The sequence below is a fragment of the Artibeus jamaicensis genome, unplaced genomic scaffold, assembly GCF_021234435.1.
Source record: "Artibeus jamaicensis isolate MK-2021 breed Jamaican fruit bat unplaced genomic scaffold, CSHL_Jam_final scaffold_474, whole genome shotgun sequence".
Lineage (NCBI taxonomy): Eukaryota > Metazoa > Chordata > Mammalia > Chiroptera > Phyllostomidae > Artibeus > Artibeus jamaicensis.
In genome coordinates this window covers 24,492,625-24,513,405 of record NW_026522046.1, presented here as the reverse complement: position 1 = coordinate 24,513,405, position 20,781 = coordinate 24,492,625, and the positions used below count along the sequence as shown (strand labels likewise).

The 20,781-nt window shown below is 37.2% G+C and overlaps 1 protein-coding gene across 1 annotated transcript in view; it reads right to left on the bottom strand.

Moving 5' to 3' along the window:
• Positions 1 to 20,781, bottom strand: part of IFT80 (intraflagellar transport 80) — a 106,126-nt gene that overhangs the window by 20,236 nt on the left and 65,109 nt on the right. The window contains exons 10-13 of the mRNA XM_053657869.1: positions 12,874 to 12,992; positions 8,944 to 9,018; positions 4,700 to 4,863; positions 506 to 570 (exon numbers count right to left, since the gene is read on the bottom strand). Coding sequence (XP_053513844.1) covers positions 506 to 570; positions 4,700 to 4,863; positions 8,944 to 9,018; positions 12,874 to 12,992 — 423 coding nt within the window. The remainder of the gene's footprint in view (positions 1 to 505; positions 571 to 4,699; positions 4,864 to 8,943; positions 9,019 to 12,873; positions 12,993 to 20,781) is intronic.

The window sequence follows — 20,781 nt, the reverse complement described above, 5'->3', positions numbered from 1 at the left end:
TTTAACTCGTCTTAAAAACCTAAAGAAAATGCTGGCAATGGGAAAGCTGCAAGGTATTTTGAAATATAAGTACATTTTTATTTACTGATTGGTACAAATTTAATCCCCAAAGAACATTTTATTGAAAAGCAGAAAAGAGCCTGGACAGCACACGTCAGATCCTTTCATGCACTTAATTTCCATATGTAGCTACGTTCCGCTCCTTAACATGAAAATATTAATTTTATTTTTTTCTCTTTTTCTTATTATAGTTGTTCCAATTTTTCCACCTCTGTCCCCCTCCACCCAGCCCCCCCCCACTCCCTCAGGCAATCCCCCCACCATTGTTCACATCTGTGGGTCATGCATATGTGTTCTTTGGCTGCTCCATTTCCATTACTGGACTTTACATCCCCATGGCTATTCTGTAACTACCTATTTGTAATTCTTAATCTCTTAAAATGAAAACAATGTTAAAAAGAAAGTAGTCAGGCTATTTACAATAGAAATAGCTAATGTCCATTACCTTATGAGAAAGAAGCTTTCCATCACCTAATGGTTTTCCAGTTGATGCCTCAAAGAGGAAGATTACTTTTAAAAAAAGTAGAACATTAGTTAATGTATTATATTAGCATTTTTACTGGTAAACTTCAATGAACTTATCATAATCCTCATGAGAAATTACTTAACTCAGTGGCCCACAGAGTATCTATCAGCAGAGGAGAGCAGCAGCATCAAATTACTATGTATTAATGGGCTCATAATTCTTATGAAAACAGTGAAACTGGATACATCTTCCTAGAACATACATTCCCTCATTAGAATTGTTGTTAATGGTATGGCTTCAAGGCTACATGGGATCAACAATGGCAAGTCCGAATGTGGATGCAATCTCTAATTTTAATAACTCTGATCCAGACCAATCTAACACCACAATCATTATTTGACAAAGGAAAATTGTATCAAGTGCTTACTCTAAAACCAGGCCATGTGTTCTGTGCTGTTTATTTCCCTGTGGTCAGTATACTACTATGGTATAATTTGTCTGATGTTTGTCCTGGATTCCTGGCAGAGAACTTGAACTCTTGGAATCTCCCAAGGGACAGGAATGTCTTCATTTGCTAAACGAGATACTTGGGGAAACAGACACTGCTTCTGACACCTTTTCTATTTCACCAAAGGTTTCCAACACGACAGCGGTATTAGTAGCAGTTCTTTTCTATTTTAAAAGGATTGTTGGAGGGGAAAGATTGTTGGAGTGTTTTTTGTGATTCTCTAAGTAATCCCGGAATTACTGCAGCTCAAGATTCATCCCTAATGGAGTGTTTTACATAACTGAACATACACATAGGATTGCAGAAATTAAACGATAGAAATGGCATGAAAAGACAAAAGCGGTACAAGCAGTCAGCAAAAAGAAATTTGGACAATTTATAAAGAACGTAAAAGTGCTAAAATATGTATAATGTGATATTTAAATTCCAGAGGATCACAGTTTTAGTATGTATATTAATTATTAGCTTTTAGTAAACCTTAGGATATTAAGTTTGAGGTCACTGGTTACATTCATAAGAAAATCCTGTCACAAGAGTAAGTTATGTTCTAAGACTGCCTATTATGCTGAGAAAGATGAAAAAGGAAAATACGTAAAAGAATTTTTAATTAAGTATAAAAATAAAATTAGAAAAATTTGGTTTCCATTTAAAAAAACGTGTTGGGCTTGGCTAAACCCAGTTATTTTCGTAGCTATGCAAACTAATCACTTAGAAAGAAAAAGCCGTCTGCCCATATGCTAACTGCACACATTTTGAAGAGCTGGAGGTATAAGGACGGATGCACCTACTCTCCCACAACTGGGACTGGCCCTGACCTGTGGGAGGCTGGACCAGCGTTTTAGTGATAACATGTAACAGAAGCTGGCAGAAAGAACAACTAAGGAGCTGGGAGCTGAAAGAATTGCTTCTAAACTTAACCGCTCTCTAACTTCCACACCCCTTATATACAGACATTTCTTTCAAATAATCACCCTCTCTAATATCACACTGTATCTGTGAAGATGGGTGGGGAGGAGTCAGAAGCAGTACCTTCTGCAATGGCTGGTGTGCTCAGCGGTTGAGTGCTGGTCTGTGAATCTAAGGGCTGCTGGTTTGACTCCCAGTCTAGGGCACGTGCCCGGGTGGCGGGCCAGGTTCCCAGTAAGGGGGTGCGCAAGAGGCAACCACACACTGATGTTTCTCACGGTCTCTTTCTCCCTCCCTTCCCCTCTCTAAAAAGTAAATAAAATCTTAAAAAAAAAAAGCGGTACCTCTCTACTACTTAACCAATTACCCCACGGGGTATCTTCAAATCCAGGTGCTATGTACTTATTGAGCACCTACCATAACATACAGTTCTGTGGCTGGTTCAAGGATCCTGCCTATAAAGAAGGTCCCAAATTAGGAAGGAACCACTGGTCTGACTTGTGGATGGCCCCCTTGAAAGGAAAATTTAACAATTCCATGGTAAAGATTTAGGTACTTCAATTGTGTTTTCTGTTGTTAGCATAAACCTCTATTTAGCCACTCATTAGTACTAGTTTCTTTAAAAGGGAATATAAAAAAAATATTTTCCTTCTCATTTTTTTCAGTTCTACAACAATTTCCTTTTAGTCTTTTCAACTTTCTTTTTATAGCAAAAGAAAACTACACAATTATCTTGTCAACAATACAAATTTATGTAAATAAAACAAAATGAATTGGTATACACGTAAATCAGTATTTCTGAAAATGTTCATAATTCTTTCTAAATGTAAAATTCTATGACCTAGCAAAGCATTAAAGAATAATGAAATGTTTCAGATACGAATTAACTATAGAAAATTTCAGAAGTCTCTGGTCCTCTTACCGCTCTCTACTTACTTCCTAAGTGATTTCACTTGGTGCCATGGCACTACCTGCACATCAGTGACTCCCCAGGTTATGTCTCTAGTCCCCCCATCTCTCCTGAGCCCGGGACTGGTTCATCCAATTGTTTACTCTCCATCTACCCTTAGATGTCAAAAAAGCATTTAAAGTTACCACGACCAAAACATTGGGTTGGCCAAAAAGTTCGTTTAGTTTTTTCATATAATGGCTCTAGTAGTGCTTAGTTGTCTTTTTAACTTCACTCAAAACAATTCTGTTAGACTGTATTGTGACAGCTGCCATATCAGTGTGCACTAAAAAAACTTACCAAAGTTGGTGAATTCTTGTGTAGCAATTTTAATATTGAAGATGGAAGAAGATATGCAACATTTTAAGTGTATTATGCTTCATTATTTCAAGAACAGTAAAAACGCAACTGAAAAACCAAAAAAGACTTGTTGCAGTGTATGGAGAAGGTGCTGTGACTGATTGATAAAACATGTCAAAAGTGGTTTGCAAAGTTTCTTCGGTACTATTGACATTTTGGCTAAATAATTCTTTGCTAGGGGTCTGTCTTACATGTTAGAAGATGGTTAGCAGCACCCTGGCCTCTACCCACTAGAAGCCAATAGCGGAAGATAGCCAACATACTCAAAATATCCAAATCAATGAAGTTATTGGTAAAAATGAAAAATGTATCTTTTAAGGAAAAAACTGAACAGACTTTTTGGCCCATCCAATAGAACCCTTGGTTTGTGTACCTCCTCTAAACTCCCCCCTTCCCTGTCTTCTATCTCAGTCAGCCAAGACAAAAACCTATGATAATATGCTTACCTCCTCTTGTTCCCTCACGCCCTCATCCTTACCATAGATAGACAAGTCTTCACATGACCTGGCTCCTGCTTATCTATTCTCTGTCCTCCTCTCCTCCTGGGACTCTGCTTAGTTCACAGGAACCTAGTCACAAGCCCCTCCAGCAGTTCCTTTGCATGCCAATCATTCCCACCTCAGAACCTCTGCACTTGCTGGTCCTGTTCCCCTCCTCCACTTCCAGATTTCTGTTCCCTCACCCTGCATTAGTTTTCCTCACAGCAAGTATTTGTTCACTAGCTACTTTTATATTTGTCTGTCTTCTTCACCATTGTATCCTCAACTTCTAGAAAAGCACCTGGCACACAGTGAACCCTTACGTTTGTTGGATGAATGAAATTGTGATACAGCGATGCCTTAATAAAATAGTTTTACTGTACTGAGCAATTACAGAACACCCGACATATTTATTTACAAATACTAATGTGGTCTAGACGTTTACATGAAAATTTAAAATTATTCATAACTTTTTTCTACTTAACTTAAAATACTTATTTTAAAAGTAAATAAGCAAAATAAATAGTACAATGAAGCACACTATTTACAATGAGACAAATGTTATCAAATGAAGAAAAAGTATTTTAAAAAAATCAATAAACTTCAACAGTAATCTGAATCTTTTCAGATTTACAATCTTGAATTCAAACTCTCTACCAACGGCTACTGCAAATGTAAAGATTTATTCCTTACCCACTAAGCTCTGTTATTGTTGTAACATTATACATTTGTTAAATCGAGTGTGACACCTTTATATATAATATTGCAGCCTCAGTTCTTTTATCGATTCATGAATTACAACTTCAGTTTTTTCATTAATTTACAATTAGGAAAAAATTAAAAGGTCCTAATTCTTTCATATAAAGTTAACACGTTAATAGATGAGACAATGAAAGTTACTTTATGAAAATTTTACAATATTAACAAATCTCACAGAAATTTGACATAGAAGATTATAAAAAAGTACTTACTTTTTTCATCAGCTTTGTCTTTTATTGCTATGGTATCGTTACTCAGAGACACAGTCTGTGCATTCAGAATATCTGTTCTCATTCCAGGAAATTTTGGAGAAGAAATGAAGCGTCCTTCATAAGAATATAAATAGATACCACCACCATCTACAAGAAGAAAATGTCTAAAAAATAAAGAATAAAAAATATTCTCAAGTAGGAGTTTACTTCCCTTTGGAAAAATCTAAATCTTATAATTAAGTCCACAGATAAACACAAAATGAAATATACAAACCACCTGAAAAGTCACCACTGGTTGATCTGGTTCGTTTCTAGGTTTTTGTTTTTTTGAGGGAGGTAGGAGAAATAAAATGAAAATGCCCATAATCACCACCCTATATACTAAAATTTTGACTCTATCTACATTATACTTGCAATTCCTTTCTTTTCCTGAAGAAGCATTTCTATACAAAGGCAATAAGAAAAATCTCACGATTTACAATTCAGTGATTTTAATTCCTGATGCTATATATATTACAGAACAGCATTAAGACATATTTCACAATTAACAATTATGCTAAAGACAAAAATTAAGCCCTGGCTGGTGTGTGGCTCAGTGGATTGGGCACTGGCTTGTGAACCAAAGGGTCGCCAGTTCGATTCCCAGTTAGGACACATGCCTGGATTGGGGGCCAGGCCCCTGGTGGGAGCCACACGAGAGGCAACCACACATTGATGTTTCTCTCCTCCTCCTTCTTCCTCCCTTCCCCTCTCTCTCTAAAAAAAAAAAAAAAAAAAAAAAAAAAGATTAAATATTGGTTAAAGCCCAAAATAGTGAAAATAACTCAAAAATTAGTATCAAAGCCAGTATTTATTAAAATTAGATGCCTTGACTTTGACCATCAGTAATGTGTTCATATCTAAAAATAACATTTTTTTTCAGCCAGGACTAGGGTTCACTTGCTGTGTTGACAGCTATATTCAAGGCATAAGGGTTCTGGTGTACGTAATTTTTTGTTAAGTCAAAACATAAATATTTAATGGCTGTTATTTTTTCTTTGAAAATTGAGGATAGACTCATAGATGAAGGGTAGGAGGACAGGTAGTTGTGGGGGGAGGTTAGGGGGTGGAAGGACTGAGCAAAAAGGAAAAAAGAATCATGGACAACAGTATGATTGCTGGAAGGAGGGATATATAAGAGGACTAAAGGATAATGGAAAAAATAAAGATTAAATACAAAAAATTATAAACATTGCAAAGTATAATTTAAACAATACAGAGAAATCAAAAGACCTCTTGCAATCCTAATTCCATAAAAATAACATATAGCAAACAAAGTATGAATATACCATAACTTTACTTAATTCATTCATTCCTAACAGACTTTTATTTCAAATTATTTACTGTTCTAAAGAATGCCTAGAATCTATACACATTTCTGTATGTCTACTTTTTTCCTTGGTACAATTTCTAGAACTGCAGTTATTGGATCGAGGCCCTATACTGTTAAAGTTTTAATATATATATATTGTTAAACTGCCCTTGGAAAGGTTGTATTGATTTACACTCCTATGACTGCCATATTGAAGTGACTATTTCTTCAATACTGAACACATTATTACATTTTAAAAATCTTATGTTCAAGGTTTTAATATCCTTGATTCAGAACTAATTCTTGACTCAGAAGTCGCTAATTGGTCTTTCCTGTTATGGAAACAAATAGAAAATAAACACCAAACCCAATGAAAAGTTAGTATAAAATAAATCCCCAATACATGTTGGGGAGGCCCCACCAAAAAAAAACTGGAATTATCTTCTGGAGGGCAGGCCCCTTGTAGTAAAGGCTTCCCCCCGCTAGGTGAGTGTTCTGGGAATCCATCTGTATCAGTGCACCAGCTGGCGTTGCCATGAGAGGCTGCATTCGGCTCAGTGAAGTTTTTTTGAAGACACTTTCAACACATTTGCCCAGTCCGTAATGGATGATTTATGAGCACATCTGTCCACATTGCGCTGAGTGTTCAGCAGTTTTTGACCAAAACACTGCATGACCCTTATGCCCTACCCTTCCTGTTCACCCGGTCTTGCCCTAAATGACTTTTTTTTTGTTTCATCCCTGGATGAAAAAAGCCCCCAAAATCCTCAAAGGGAAACGTTTTGCTGATATAGAAGAGGTGAAATAAAAAATGAAAGATGCAACTAAAAAACATCAAAATAGACAAGTTCAAAAACTTTTTTGAACAGTGGTGAAAATGTCTTGATAGATGTATTGCATTAAATGGAGAGTACTTTGAAGGTGACTGAAGTTTAAATATGTAATAATGAATATGTATTTAAAAATATTTATTTATTTTTAGAGAGAGGGGAAGGGAAGAAGAAAGAGAGAGAAACATCAACGTGTGGTTGCCTCTCATGTGTCCCCTAATGGGGACCTGGCCCCGCAACCCAGGCATGTGCCCTGACTGGGAATTGAACCAGAGACCCTTTGCTTCACAGGTCCATGCTCAATCCACTGAGCTACACCAGCCAGGGATAAATACATATTTTTTAATAAATAAATTCCTGTTTTGGGGGGTCACCCCTCTCATACACTTTAATTAAATTAATACATGAGTACTGTAGCGTAGTTTATTTAATTAAAGGGTTTGGACCTTATTTATACAGTAGTGTATATTAGCTAATGTTGACAAAGTAACACATCGTATTGGGATATATTCTTTCTTAGCATCAGTACTAAAAGCGTTTTCTCTTCTAAACAAGGTACTACAGTTCCTAATCTCCTTGAAAATAAACACTGTTTCAAGGGGCAAATATAACTAAGTGTACAAATAAGGCCAGCAACAGGCACTGAGTAAAGTGTTCTTTAATTACCTAATAATTTACTCCACTGACACATGCCTTTACTGAGAACATATTCAATAAACACATTTATAAATACATCAATTTATCTGGAACTGTTTGGGTAAAAAGAATTTCAGAAATAGGGTTTTTTAGACAGCTCACATCTTAAGTGGCAAAGATGTCTTTTTTTAAAAATGCATGCAATAACTAATAAATAAATCATACATTCACTTTCATTAAACAGATGATACAATATTTGACACAATTATTTTCTTGGTCAATCTGAGTCATCGATATGATGGTCATACTCTTCAATAACTAGTTAACTGATAGCTCCGACTCACAAGAATCTGTTGGTGCAACAAAAGAATTATGCCACTCAGCTGCACAGTTCTGTGCTTTAAGGATTCTCTCTGTTCCCTGGCCAGGCGGTCACTTTTCTTCTTGTCACTGAGCCAGCCTCTAACAGCCCACCAGCACCGTTCCTCTTCTGGTTTGCTATTGATAAAATGCCATGGGCTAGAAAACCTGGTAATAAACACTATTAAGAGCTGCCTAGGTGGTGAGTAATAGAAAAAAGGGATGAGGAACAAAATACATGGTTTAGTGCAAATATTTTTATAGGTGGCTATTATAGAATTGTCTGCTGTATTTTTACACTTTATTCCAGGATTTACTGGCTTGTAGCTTTCTAACTTTGACCTGTGATTCAGTAGTGTATCACTGTAAAGACTGATAGTTTTCATGGAAAAGTATGGATTCCTCAGTAACAGCTATTTCATCTCTAGTTAATTGGTTTGGAGTTTCTCAGTCCTATATACACTGACGGTTTTGAAAGAGAGCATTATTTCTCAAACTTCGGGTCAAAGACAAGTAGTAGCTCATAAAATCAATGAGTTTCAAAGGCCAGGGGAGGCTGGGATGGGAAAAATAGACAAAAAACTGTACTTGAAAAATAACTAAATAAAATTTAAAAAAATAATAATAAAAATAAAAATAAAAACAAAAGGGAACAGGAAATAAAGGGACCATGAAGTCGAAACTATTTCATATCAGTGTGTCTGTGTCACTCTCATTTTCTCATGTCATTATTCTGATGTTTACTTCTAATAAGTTTATTCTCATCATTTTAAATAAATAACTTTTAAATATCACCTTTAATTTTAATATAGTAAATGGTGATATATATAACCCTCAGTATCTTTGTAAGAATGTAAGCAAATTCTGAGACCAAAAAGTTTTAGAACTATTCATCTAAGAGCTTATCCTCTGACTTTTTTCTCTTAAAATAAACAGAAAAAACTGATTGATAACTAATGACTATTGTACAATATCATTCTGTAAACAGCATGCTTTAAAGAGTGTTTTGCTATGATCTGAAGTATCTTAATCCCAAATTCAATAATCAAACACGATAAACAAATTACCTTTCTGCCTGCAGAATTAAACTAACAGTTCCTTCTTTGAGATCAAATATAAGCGGTGTGTTCCAGTTCTTTGTACTAGAAGATAAATAAAATGGATATTTATTAACATTTAAAATACCAAATACTTTTTATAAGAAGACAAGTACTCACTTTACGCATTTTCAGTTTCACAATAACTTTGCGATTTGGGCAACTCGTCTAACGTTCCTCACCTGAAAAGCAGCAGTAGTGCGGCACAGTGAAAAGGGGTTGGGTTTCTGGCTTAATAGCTCAGGGTTAGAGATGTGGTTTTACCACTGTTGGCCAAATCTTAATAAACTTAATCCCCTAAACATCAATTTATTTATTTGTAAAATGAAGATAATAACAGCTCACCTAAGTGTTTAGCTAACGACCTGTTTTATAGCAGATACTGAACAGAAACTATTGTAACAATAACATGGTAAACATGATTATTTTTCCTACAGGTCTCCCAAACAGATGTTGGTGAAGCATTCTATAAACTGTAAAGTATTATACAAGTACTTATTAACTAAATAGATGAATAAATGAACAAATAACTCCTTTAGTTTTTATGGTGTAATATGATTCAAAGATAAGGATGGGTAGAGAGAACATTTACAACCTGAAAAACCTATCTCCAGAAAATTGGTTGTTTCATAATTTAAAATAGTTTTTATTACTCCTATGTATTCTCAATCTCTCTCAATTATTTTCATAGAAGCGATCCTTTATTTTTTTAAAGGTCTTGGCTTTTAAGCTCACATTTATTTATTTATTATTTCTTAGAGATTTTATTTCTTGTTTAGAGGGGGAGGAAGGGAAGGAGAAACAGGGACGAAACACTGATGTGTGGAACACCGATCGCCCCCAACAGGGGCCTGGCCAGCAACCCAGGCTTGTGGCCCGTTTAGGAACTGAACGGGTGACTTTTGGTTCGCAGGCTGGCACTCAACTCACTGAACCACACCAGCCAGGGGAAGAAGCAATGCTTTCAACTTCATATTCAAATCTAGAAGATGCAAGAAAGGGAAGGTTGCAGTGAGGACACACACTGGTGGGAGATTAATCTTGACTAATGCAGAGTCTGATACCTATTTCAATAAGTAAATGCAAGCATAAAGCAAAACAACAAATTACTACTAGTAATTAGTAAGTCTGGGGTTTGCAGGTATAATAAAGATGTATTTTTTGTATTTTAGAAAAATATGGCATGCTTTATTTATGAAGTTATTAGAATTAACCTTCATTCTTTGTCCAAAGAGCTGATAGGAATAGTGATTATGTGAGGTTTTTTTAATGTCCCCTCACAAAATGAGATTTCTAACAACTGAGAAATAAACATGCCATGGAAATATAAACTCCCCAAACCATAATGTCAAATTATCAAGAATATTTTCTATATAATTATTGGTAAAAATCAGATGAAAATTTAATGCAGAGTTGCATATATTCTTTTTGCAGAACTTCTTGTTTTTTCCAGAACTTCTCATATAAACTACTATATTGCTTGCAAGTTTGTTTTACAAGTTTTATTTTTATTACTAAAAAAAGGGCAACAGTTATTAAAAACTCGGATTCAAATCCTGGCTCTAAATCCTTTAGTAAAGAAGTTAAGTAACTGGGCCTGTGGCCAGTTATTCAATTCCTCTCTGTGTCATCTAGTCTCTTCGTCTCATAAAGTGGGGATATGATAACAACAGTGCCCACCACACAGGGTAAACGAGGTCACGAACATAAAGTCTAACAGTGCTCCATAAACGATGATTATTACGTAAAATACTAGAAGGTTTTTTAATTTAATGAAATAAGTTTTGGTGATAATAGGTGTCAGGACTACCCATTCCTACTATTGCTCCTTGGTATTTCACCCCATTAGATGTTCTGTGCCTGAATGAATGTCTTGGCAACGAGAGGGGAGCCATGGTTAAATCAGGAAAGAGAAGCAGTTTTCTATTTTGCCAAATGTTAACCAGTAAAAGTTAACTAGTGGGAAAAGTGGAGTGACCAAAAACACCCCTGCTAAACTTTTGGTAATTATTTTTAAAAGCAACCTCTCAAATAAAGTAACACCTAATGATACTAATCCTACAGATTCAAACACTGCATCCTTGCCACTCTACAGAGCAAAAGAAATTCCTCAAACACAGCTGTTCAGGGTCCTACCTTCTTCAAACAAACCAACCCTAAAATGAGGAGATATTCTCTTGTTTCCACAACCCCATGAAAACATTTAAATAACTATTATTCAGATACTAATGTACACTAAGTGATTATGAGAGTCTTCTTGCATCCTATGTAATACCTTCCCCACACCTCAACCATTTAACTTTGTATCTTTCTTGACTTTTCTCACATTTCCCCTGTTGTTCCTTCTCTTTCATTCTTAAGAAACAAATTTTCATGTAAAATTGAGCTGCTTGTTTCTTAGTCCTCTCTCCTCTGCTTCCCTCTACTCCAGACTTGGGATTATTATCCCATGTGCAGATTCTGATTAGTAGCAAATTTACACAGTGAGTGAGAAATAGTAATACATAGTTTTAAGAACTGTTAATTGGATATCTTTGAGCTGTGTATTACTGGGCATTAGGACACCAAGAAAACACTATTTTTCATGCTTTCAATTCATTTATTCATCCAAAACTATTTTCTTATTTACTAAGTACCTACTACACGCTGGGCACAGTGCTATATGAGGACAACTCCTGAAAGTGTCACCGTGGCTACTTGAGTTTTCTGGATAGTTAAAGAGTCAACTGGTGGTATGCTTGCACCAACTGTTTGATTTTTAGGAATTTTGCAATACATTTTTAAATAAAAATTTACTGTTAAGTAAATTTTTAAACAAGGTCGTTATTTAAAATTACACTAAATTACATTTAAAATAAAGATAATAAATACTTAAAACATCTCCTCCAGATTATTTTACCCATTTTACTACTATCTGTGCACTTGAGATTATTTACATGGCAGTACATGAAATGGTTTGCAGCTGTGTGCCTCTCCTCAGTTCTGCTGTGACACCACATTGCTAGCTTGAAATCAGCCACAGTTAAAGTATTTACAGCATAGAAACCAGCAATCAATGCATATCAAGTCTGTTTGTTTCCAGAAAGTCAGTTGTTCAACATTTATTAGCACATACCGAGTCACTGTTTTAAAAATACCAAGTATATTATTAGAGTTTTAGGTGCAAGTCTTGGAAATCATTTCTAATGCAAAGTATACTGAATGTAGTACTGTATTTTTGGACTATAAGATGCCCACCCCCTCCAAATTTGGGAGGAATAATGGTTGTTAATGCTGCTGTTGAGTTCTGTTTACATTTACATTGGTGAAATATTATATTATTAAATATTTTACCTCATTTTTTGCTTCAATTTTTTTTCCCTATTTTCCTCCTCTAAAACCTAGGTGTGTCTTATGGTCTGAAAAACACAGTATTTGCTTTCATCATCCCTGGACAACTCCGGATCATCAGTATGAATAGCATGGTTCCCCTGGGCTGTGTTAGGCCTAAATGCCTCCTTGTGTCCTTACTGCACATGTCAGCCTGTGTCAGGCTGCCCACTGTCCCCTATTCCAATGGTTGGGACCATCCTTTCTATCACTTATCAGCTGCTCCTAATCCTCTTTGGAATCTGAAATCGAATTATACTAAATTCCTTAGAACTGTGAGTAAAGTAAGAGCAACACTATTTCAGAGAAGTATTTTAAAAGTGATTATTAACCTTTGATTCCCAAACTTTACTAGATCTATTTTCAGTGCTCACAGCTCACTTTTTCTCACTCTTGTTTGGGATGAAGTTCGGGATAGGTGAGATTTTGAGAAAGGTAAGTTTAAACCAAACCATGTTGTTGCAAAAGATTAAAAATAAATTCCTCATCACAGACAAAACTCTGGATTTTTAAGAAAGGCAAGATGCTTACGAGAACACATAACATTGAAGAGACGTTGAAACAACTAAGTGTGCGTAGTTCAAAGATGCTTTAATGACTCTATCACGGAATTCCAGTAAATCCACTGCATCATTAAGAACATTACGAACCTAAACAAAGAAAAATGAAATACCAACAAACAACATTAAAATACATCAAACTTTCATTAGATGTTCACAAGATTTTAAAAAAAAATTCAATGCTCTCATGATTGATTGCCCAATCATATAAAACAGAGTTCAATAGGAACTAGGCATTAGATGGCATGTTTAGGTATGAAAACCAACCAACAAGATTACAGATACAAAAAGTCTTTTGGAAATAAACAGAAAAAGATGTATAGAGATTTCTAACCTGCAAGCCAATCCGAATGATGTAGCAATGGAGAAATAAGGTAAAAAATGCTATATCCCTGAGATACAGTCAAAGAAGTGTGGCAGATAGGAGTTAGAAAGAGACTACTATACAGGGTGGAGCAGAAGTAGGTTTATAGTTGTTCATATGAAAAACAATACAATAATTAATAAATCATAATACAAGAATATACTGTTTTGCGTACTCACAACCGCAAACCTACTTTTGCCCGGTCCTATATAATTTCTGTCCAAAAAGGACAGAGGTCTGTCTGGAGAAAGTCCAGCCATTGTTGACAAAGCGAGAATAGTTTGTGCAGCACTGATGTAACCTGGCAGCTAAGGAGAGTGGACTGGAATGTGCATGATGAACAATGACAACTTCACTGTTCTAGTCAGTGGGGGTTATAGACACCATTGAGTGAGCATGTGGACTGTGTGGCCATCACATTCAAAATGACTGAGTGAGTACAGCAATGAATCTGCATCAAATTTTGTGTTAAGTTTGAACACTCCTCTCCAGAAACTATTAGGATGATTCAGAAGGCCACAGCTGTGGGAAACTGGTGATTGGCAGCTTCATCACAACAATGTGCCTGCTTATGGATCACATCTCGTGTAGAGTTTTTGGTTGAATATCAAATCACCCAGGTGACCCAGCCCCACCAAGATTTGGCAACCTCCGACCTCTGGCTTTTTAAAACTGAAATCACCTTTGAAAGGGATGAGATTTCAGACCATCGAAGAGATTCAGGAAAATACAATAGGGCAGCTGATGGCAATTGGGAGAACTATGTGAGGTCCCTAAGTACCTACTTTGAAGGGGACTGAGGCGTCATTGTCCTATGTACAATGTTTCTTGTATCTTGTATATTCTACAATAAAAGTTTCTATTTTTCACATTACATGGCTGAATACCTTCTGGACAGACCTCATATCTTTTGTAGTGTTAGATATTACTTTAAAATTTAAGTTCTAAAAAAAGATAATAACTTCAAAAATCAAAAGTAGAGTAAGATGTATATTAGTCAAGAAACTAACTGCATAGTGAAAAAGCCACACTGCACTGAGGGGAGAAAGTATTTCCATATGTAAAAACACAGAGATGATATATAAGAAAGTTTATCACCAACTAACAAAAGGAGATTTGGCTTTGACAGTCAAAATTGTTATAAATGTTTGTAACAGAATGAAGTTTCTGAGAATTCTAACAGTTGGCCAAAGTTGATTGACAATCTGCAAAAAACCTTGGGAAATGTTGGGCAAGTTAAATTTATTTAATCTCTGGTCAGTAGCAGAATGGGTAAGATATTATAGTAAGAGCTGAAAAGAAAAAAATAATTGTAATCAGTATTTCTTCTCAACATGATATCACCTTTCTAAATACAGCATTCTGTGGCAACTACAGCATTAACGAAGAATGACAGGGCATGGGAAAGAAGATAGGAGGACAAAGCCAAACTTCTTATAAGTATTTCTTGGAAGTACTTCTGTCTAGAAGGCATATATATTTTTATTATCTGCTCCTCAACTCCCAACACCACCAAACTATTATTGATGTTTCTCTCCTTCTCTTTAAAATAAAAAAAGAAATAGTAAGTTCAAAGTCCAATGGAGAGTTATATAACAGATGAATCAGACTGACAACCAGAACACACTAATCGATCTTGGCATCACTGACAGAGATAAGCAGACAAGTGTCTCCTGATGGGAAGCGCACAGCATCACCTACAAGGCAGTCATTATCAAGGCTCAAAGAGGAACTGTTCCAAACTTTAAAAGGCTGAAAAGACAAAATTAACTAAATGCAATGTGGGACTTCGTTTCCTGATACAAACAAGCAAACAGTAAAAATAAATAAACAAACAAACAAATAGAGAAATGGGACCTGTCACTGTAGAAAGACATTTAGGAGACAACTAGAGAAATGTGAACTATCATTATGGTTATATTAAAATAAAAATAGCTCCTATCTGTTAGACATAAAAAAATTCTTAATAAAAAAGAGTGATGCCAGGACTGGTGGTAAAGAAAAAGACTATGTTCACTTCGCTCTGCAATGAGTGGGGAAATGACTGCAAGAAAGGGGAACAGTCCGATAGCAGGAGGTCAAGGGGGCCAGAGTTCTTCAGGGAGGAAGAAGTTGCTGTGGCCTGGAATCAGCATTGGGGGGTAAGGGACACACTCGCCCCAACCTCCGGATCCAATAATGCTTGGTGTAAAGAAGAACACCACCTCTAACTTGAGAAGGCTGTAGGAGGAACACTGGCCTTAGGAACCTGGTTTTTACTCAGAACAAAAATGTGAAGAGTGCCTTGAATGAAAAGGCTTAGCTCTGTCTGTCTGCAAGGCCACGGAGGTGTGGCGTAGGTTTTTACTGCACAACTCTAGGTCTCAGGGACAAGGCCCTTGGCACTGAGACGTCATGGCTACAGGTGGTGACCCTGTGAATCTCTCTTCAAATACCAGGCTTTTAAAAGTCTTCTTGCATGAAGGGGACAAGCGGGATACCCCACAGATCCCCATGCTCCAATTCCAAACAGAGACCTGGATCTGGCCGTTTGTCTCACCTCGGGTACTTTAAGTTCCATTAGCAGCAGCCACTCTCCTCACTGCCTCTGCCTGCCTGCTCTGGAGCTGGAGGTGGCGGGTCAGAGCCCGCATTCCACGCTCTGCATTTCTGTTCCATTTCTGGTCCACAAAAATGTTTATCTTGTTTTTTGAGTCCACATAGGCATTTAAAAATATTTTTCATATATTATTGATTTCTTTGGAGCCAAAGGTATATCTATTCCTTCCAAATGTAAACTTATGACACCATCTTCACTAGAAGTCTAAGCTCCCAGAAACTTTTTAAAAGGTCCAAAATGCCATCCCTTCCTAGAAACATTTTAAAGCTAATGGAAGGAAATAAAAGTTTTTAAAGGAAGTTATATATGGTAGTTTCTTTATAGCAATGACACCCAGTAAAATAAATTTGCTCTAAATATAGGCCTAGAAAAATTCAATATTTAAAAACCCAATTGTATAAGCTTCTGTCTATATAAATTATTTAAATTATAGACAGATTTCTTAAATTTGTATTTGCCCAAAGCTTTACATGGAAGAATGGTGTGTGTGTGTGTGTGTGTGTGTGTGTGTGTGTGTGAATCTGGACTACTAGAACCAAACAGGATAAAAAATGCTAGCCATAATTAAAAAAAATTAGTCCTGGCTAGTGTAGCTCAGTGGATTGTGCGCCGGCTCAAAACCAAAAGGTTGCCGGTTCAATTCCCAGTCAGGGCACATGCCTGGGTTGCAGGCCAGGTCCCCACTGGGGGAGCCATGTGAGAGGCAACTACACAATGATGTTTCTCTCCCTCTTTCTCCCTCCCTTTGCCTTTCTCTAAAAATAAATAAAGTCTTTTTAAAAATATACTTTACTGATTATGCCATTACACTTGTCCCATTTCCCTCCTTCATTCCCCTCCACCCTACACACCCTCTCCTACCCATATTCGCCCCCCCCTTTAGTTCATATCCATGTGTCTTAAGTTCTTTAGCTTCTACATTTCCCATACTATTCTTGCCCTCCCCCTGTCTATTTTCTACCTACCATCTACGCTACTTGTTCTCTGTATCTTTTCCCTCTCTCTCCTCTTCCCATCCCCCTGTTGCTGTCCCTCCATGTGATCTCCATTTCTGTGTTCTGCTCCTGTTCTAGTTTGCTTAGTTTGCTTCTGTTTTTGTTTTAGGTGTGATTGTTAGTAACTGTGAGTTTGCTGTCATTTTACTACACATGTTTTTTATCTTCTTTTTCATAGATAAATCCCTTTAACATTTCACAAAATATGGGCTTAGTGATGATGAACTCCTTGAACTTGACCTTATCTGAGAAGCACTTTATCTGCCCTTCCATTCTAAATGAAAGGATAGAGCAATCTTGGATGTAGGTCCTTGCCTTTCATTACTTGGAATACTTCTTTCCAGCCCCTTCTTGCCTGCAAGATTTCTTTTGAGAAGTCAGCTGACAGTCTGCTGGGAACTCAGAGTTTGTAGGTAACTCTATCCTTATCTCTTGCTGCTTCTAGAATTCTCTCCTTCATTTTAATCTTGGGTAATGTAATTATGATGTGCTTTGGTATGTTCCTCCTTGGGTCTACCTTCTTTGGGACTCTCTGAGCTTCCTGGACTTCCTGGAAGTCTATTTCCTTTGCCAGATTGGGGAAGTTCTCCTTTATTATTTGCTCAAATAACTTTTCCACTTGCTATTCTTCCTCTTCCCCTTCTGGTACCCCTAGAATTTGGATGTTGGAATGTTTAAAGATGTTCTGGAGGTTCCTAAGCCTCTCCTTTTTTTTTGAATTCTCGTTTCTTCATTCTTTTCTGTTTGATTGTGTCTTTCTTCCTTCTGTTCTACTCCCAGTTTTCTTCCCATCTTTACTGGTTCCCTGTACATTTTCCTTCATTTCACTTAGTGCAGCCTTCATTTATTCATCTAATTTGCGACCAAAATCAAGCAATTCTGTGAGCATCCTGATCACTAGTGCTTTGAACTGTGTATCTGATAGGTTGGCTATCTCTTGGTGGCTTAGTTGTATTTTTCTCTGGAGCTTTGATCTGTTCTTCCATTTGGGCCATTTTTCTTGTCTTGTTGCTCCTGTTAGGTACTGAAGGGCAGAGCCTTAGGTGTTCACCAGGGCAGGGCAAGTCAGTCACTGGGTTGTGACACTGTATGTGGGAGCAAGGTCCAAGAGAAAACAATGGCGCTTGCTCTGCTCTCTGTGGACCTCAGTCCCTTCCTCTGCTTCCCCCAAGCAAACTGGACTTTTCTGGTGCTGATTCCCGGGTGGGTGGGTTTGTGTACGTTCTAGGACCCTGTGGTTCTCTCCAACAAACTCTCCTGTGAAGCTGGGAGTCTCTCCCTGTGTGTCAACCCCCGCAAGTGTTTTCAATCAGTGTTTTGAGGCTTTATTTCCTGGCACTGGGACCCTGGGTTGCATAGTCTGTCTCGCTCCCCAGTTTTGCCTGGTTTATCTGCATGTGAATGTGGGACCAGGGCCCAGTCAGCCAGCCGCCTTGTGTGCAGTGCCTTGCTTCACAATCCCCGCCTCGCTGGGCATTTCTGCCTGTTGTCATCCTGAACCCAGGGTCTTCCAGCCACTGTCTGCGCACCCAGAGTTTGCCGACTGCTGTCTTGTGCGCCTGGGGTGCCTTGTGTGCCTGGTGTCACCACTTCTTGTGCCACAACCCTTCTCCACTCGGCTGCTGGACTCTGCCCCACCTACTCTACCCCGCCTACCCAGTCTCTATTTCAGCTCCCTGGCTCGCTGACTTCCACATAGTTCAATTTTCTGTCAGTTCTGGTTGTTACTTTATTTCTAAATTTTTGTTGTCCTTATTTTGGTTGTGCAAGGAAGCACAGTGTGTCTACCTATGCCTCCATTTTGGCCAGAAGTCCCAGTAACCTAAAATAAATAGAATCTTTAAAAAAATACAAAACTAGGGAGGTGGGGAGCATGGGGCGGGGGGGGGGGGGGGGGAGGTGGGATGGGAGAAATAGACAAAAAACTGTACTTGAAAAATAACTAAATAAAATTATTTTAAAAATAATAAAAATAAATATTATTAACTAAAAAAAAAAACCTAAAGCTACACTGATAATTGTTGTTAAAACTTCCCAACTATAGCAAGTCCTATATCAAAAGTGTTCTGAGAGAATTTTAACTTGCATCTATTACTCTGTTCAATTCAGGGCCGGTTCAGAATTAACTTCTTGATACTTGTAGCACCTGAACACGATATTTAGAATCCCCAGATTTACTTAAATCCAAAAATTCTGTTTCAACATTTCAAAAATACCCATTTAATCCTATAGACAGGTATAATCATAGTAACAGATACCATTTATTTTTGTCTTACACCCATTATCTCACTTAATTCTCAAAATCTTTCTATTATTAACTCTTATCTTTACAGGAGATAAAATGACTAAGATTCAAATAATCCTGAACTTCTGCAACTATTAAAAATCAAAGTTGTGGCTTATGCTAAATTAAGAGTGGTGAGAAAGAGGTAGGCTTGAGGAATGCCTCCTCTCCTGCATCTGGACTCTCTCCCTTCCAGGCGCTTCCTCCTAAAAAAGACACCAACTATCCCTTTCGGGGCAAAAAATACCCACTGGGATACAACCTAGAGGCAAGGAGCTCATTAAGAAACCTTCTCCCTTCAAGGTTATCGAGTCACACAAAAGCTGCTAACAGGGATTCAAGTGAGGCAATGTAGCCAACTGCCAGGTAAGGTCTAGATTCCAGAACTATGATTCAACACGATCTCTGGTTTCTGAGTTAATGAAATACAAATTAACCAACAGTCTACTAAGCTTCTAAGAATATTGTAAAAGTCTATAAATCCAAGCAAACAAACAGTTGTGATTATTCCATCTCTATGGCAATCCATGACCCTGGCCTCAACAAAAGTAAGAAGGCAACTTCCACTCCCGGGTATTTACCCAAAGAAAACAAAAACACTAATTTGAAAAGATATATGCACCCTTACGTTTACTGCAGCATTATTCACCGCAGACAAGTTAGGGAAGCAACCTAGGTGTCCATTGGTAGATGCAGGGATAAAGACAATGAGATTTGTTATGGAATGTTCCTCAGGAAGAAAAAAAGAATGAATACTGCCATTTGCAACATGGAGAGACCTAGAATATATTATGCTAAATGAAATAGGACAAAGAAAAATACTGCATGATTTAGTTACATACATGGAAATAATAAAAAAAACCCACCAAATGAATAAACAAAATGAAACAGAAACAGACCCACAGATACAGAGAACAAGCTGATGCTTACCACAGGGAAGGCGGAGGAGTGGAGGAAGAAAAAAAGTTGCACCAAAATGGGGCTAGTTATCAGGATTTTCTAAATATTATTGTGCAGGTTGTCTGAATTAAAAACAAACAAAGAAATCTCCGCCTGCTTCCATTAGGAACTGAAAATAAAACTAAGTGGGCTACTAAAATGTACAGTCCCCAAAAAGGGAATCCTCTGAAGTAGCAGACTATCCCAGAAAGGCAAACTAGAGTTATAAAATTAACCAAGAAACTAACTCTACCGCTAAGAAAAAGGGTCTCAGGTTCTCAGGATATTCCTGGCCAGCTGTATTTCAGCTATGGACCTGGTTAATCATTGTGTAATTTTCCCTCCCCCCGACCCTTCCGCTGTTTTCACCCTCATCATTGTAAACTGGGAACACGGGGAGAGTGAGGAAAATAATTAAAATTCACATTTATTTATAGTTTTCCAGACCAGAGATTTGAAGTGGATGGAATAACTGGAAGAATCTGAGTTATCTTCTTTTAGGGAGGGGATGGGTTTATTTTCCATTGCATGTGTTAGCTAGCTGCAGCTAATAGCTGCATTAGTTAAACAGTGCAATTCTGAATTATAAATATATAAATAAGGGTATGTATGTGTGGTTAGGTAACTTGTAAAGTGGCTCTTAATGATCTTAACCTCTTGGTATTCACATCCTTGTGTAAGTCTCTCCCCATTTGGGT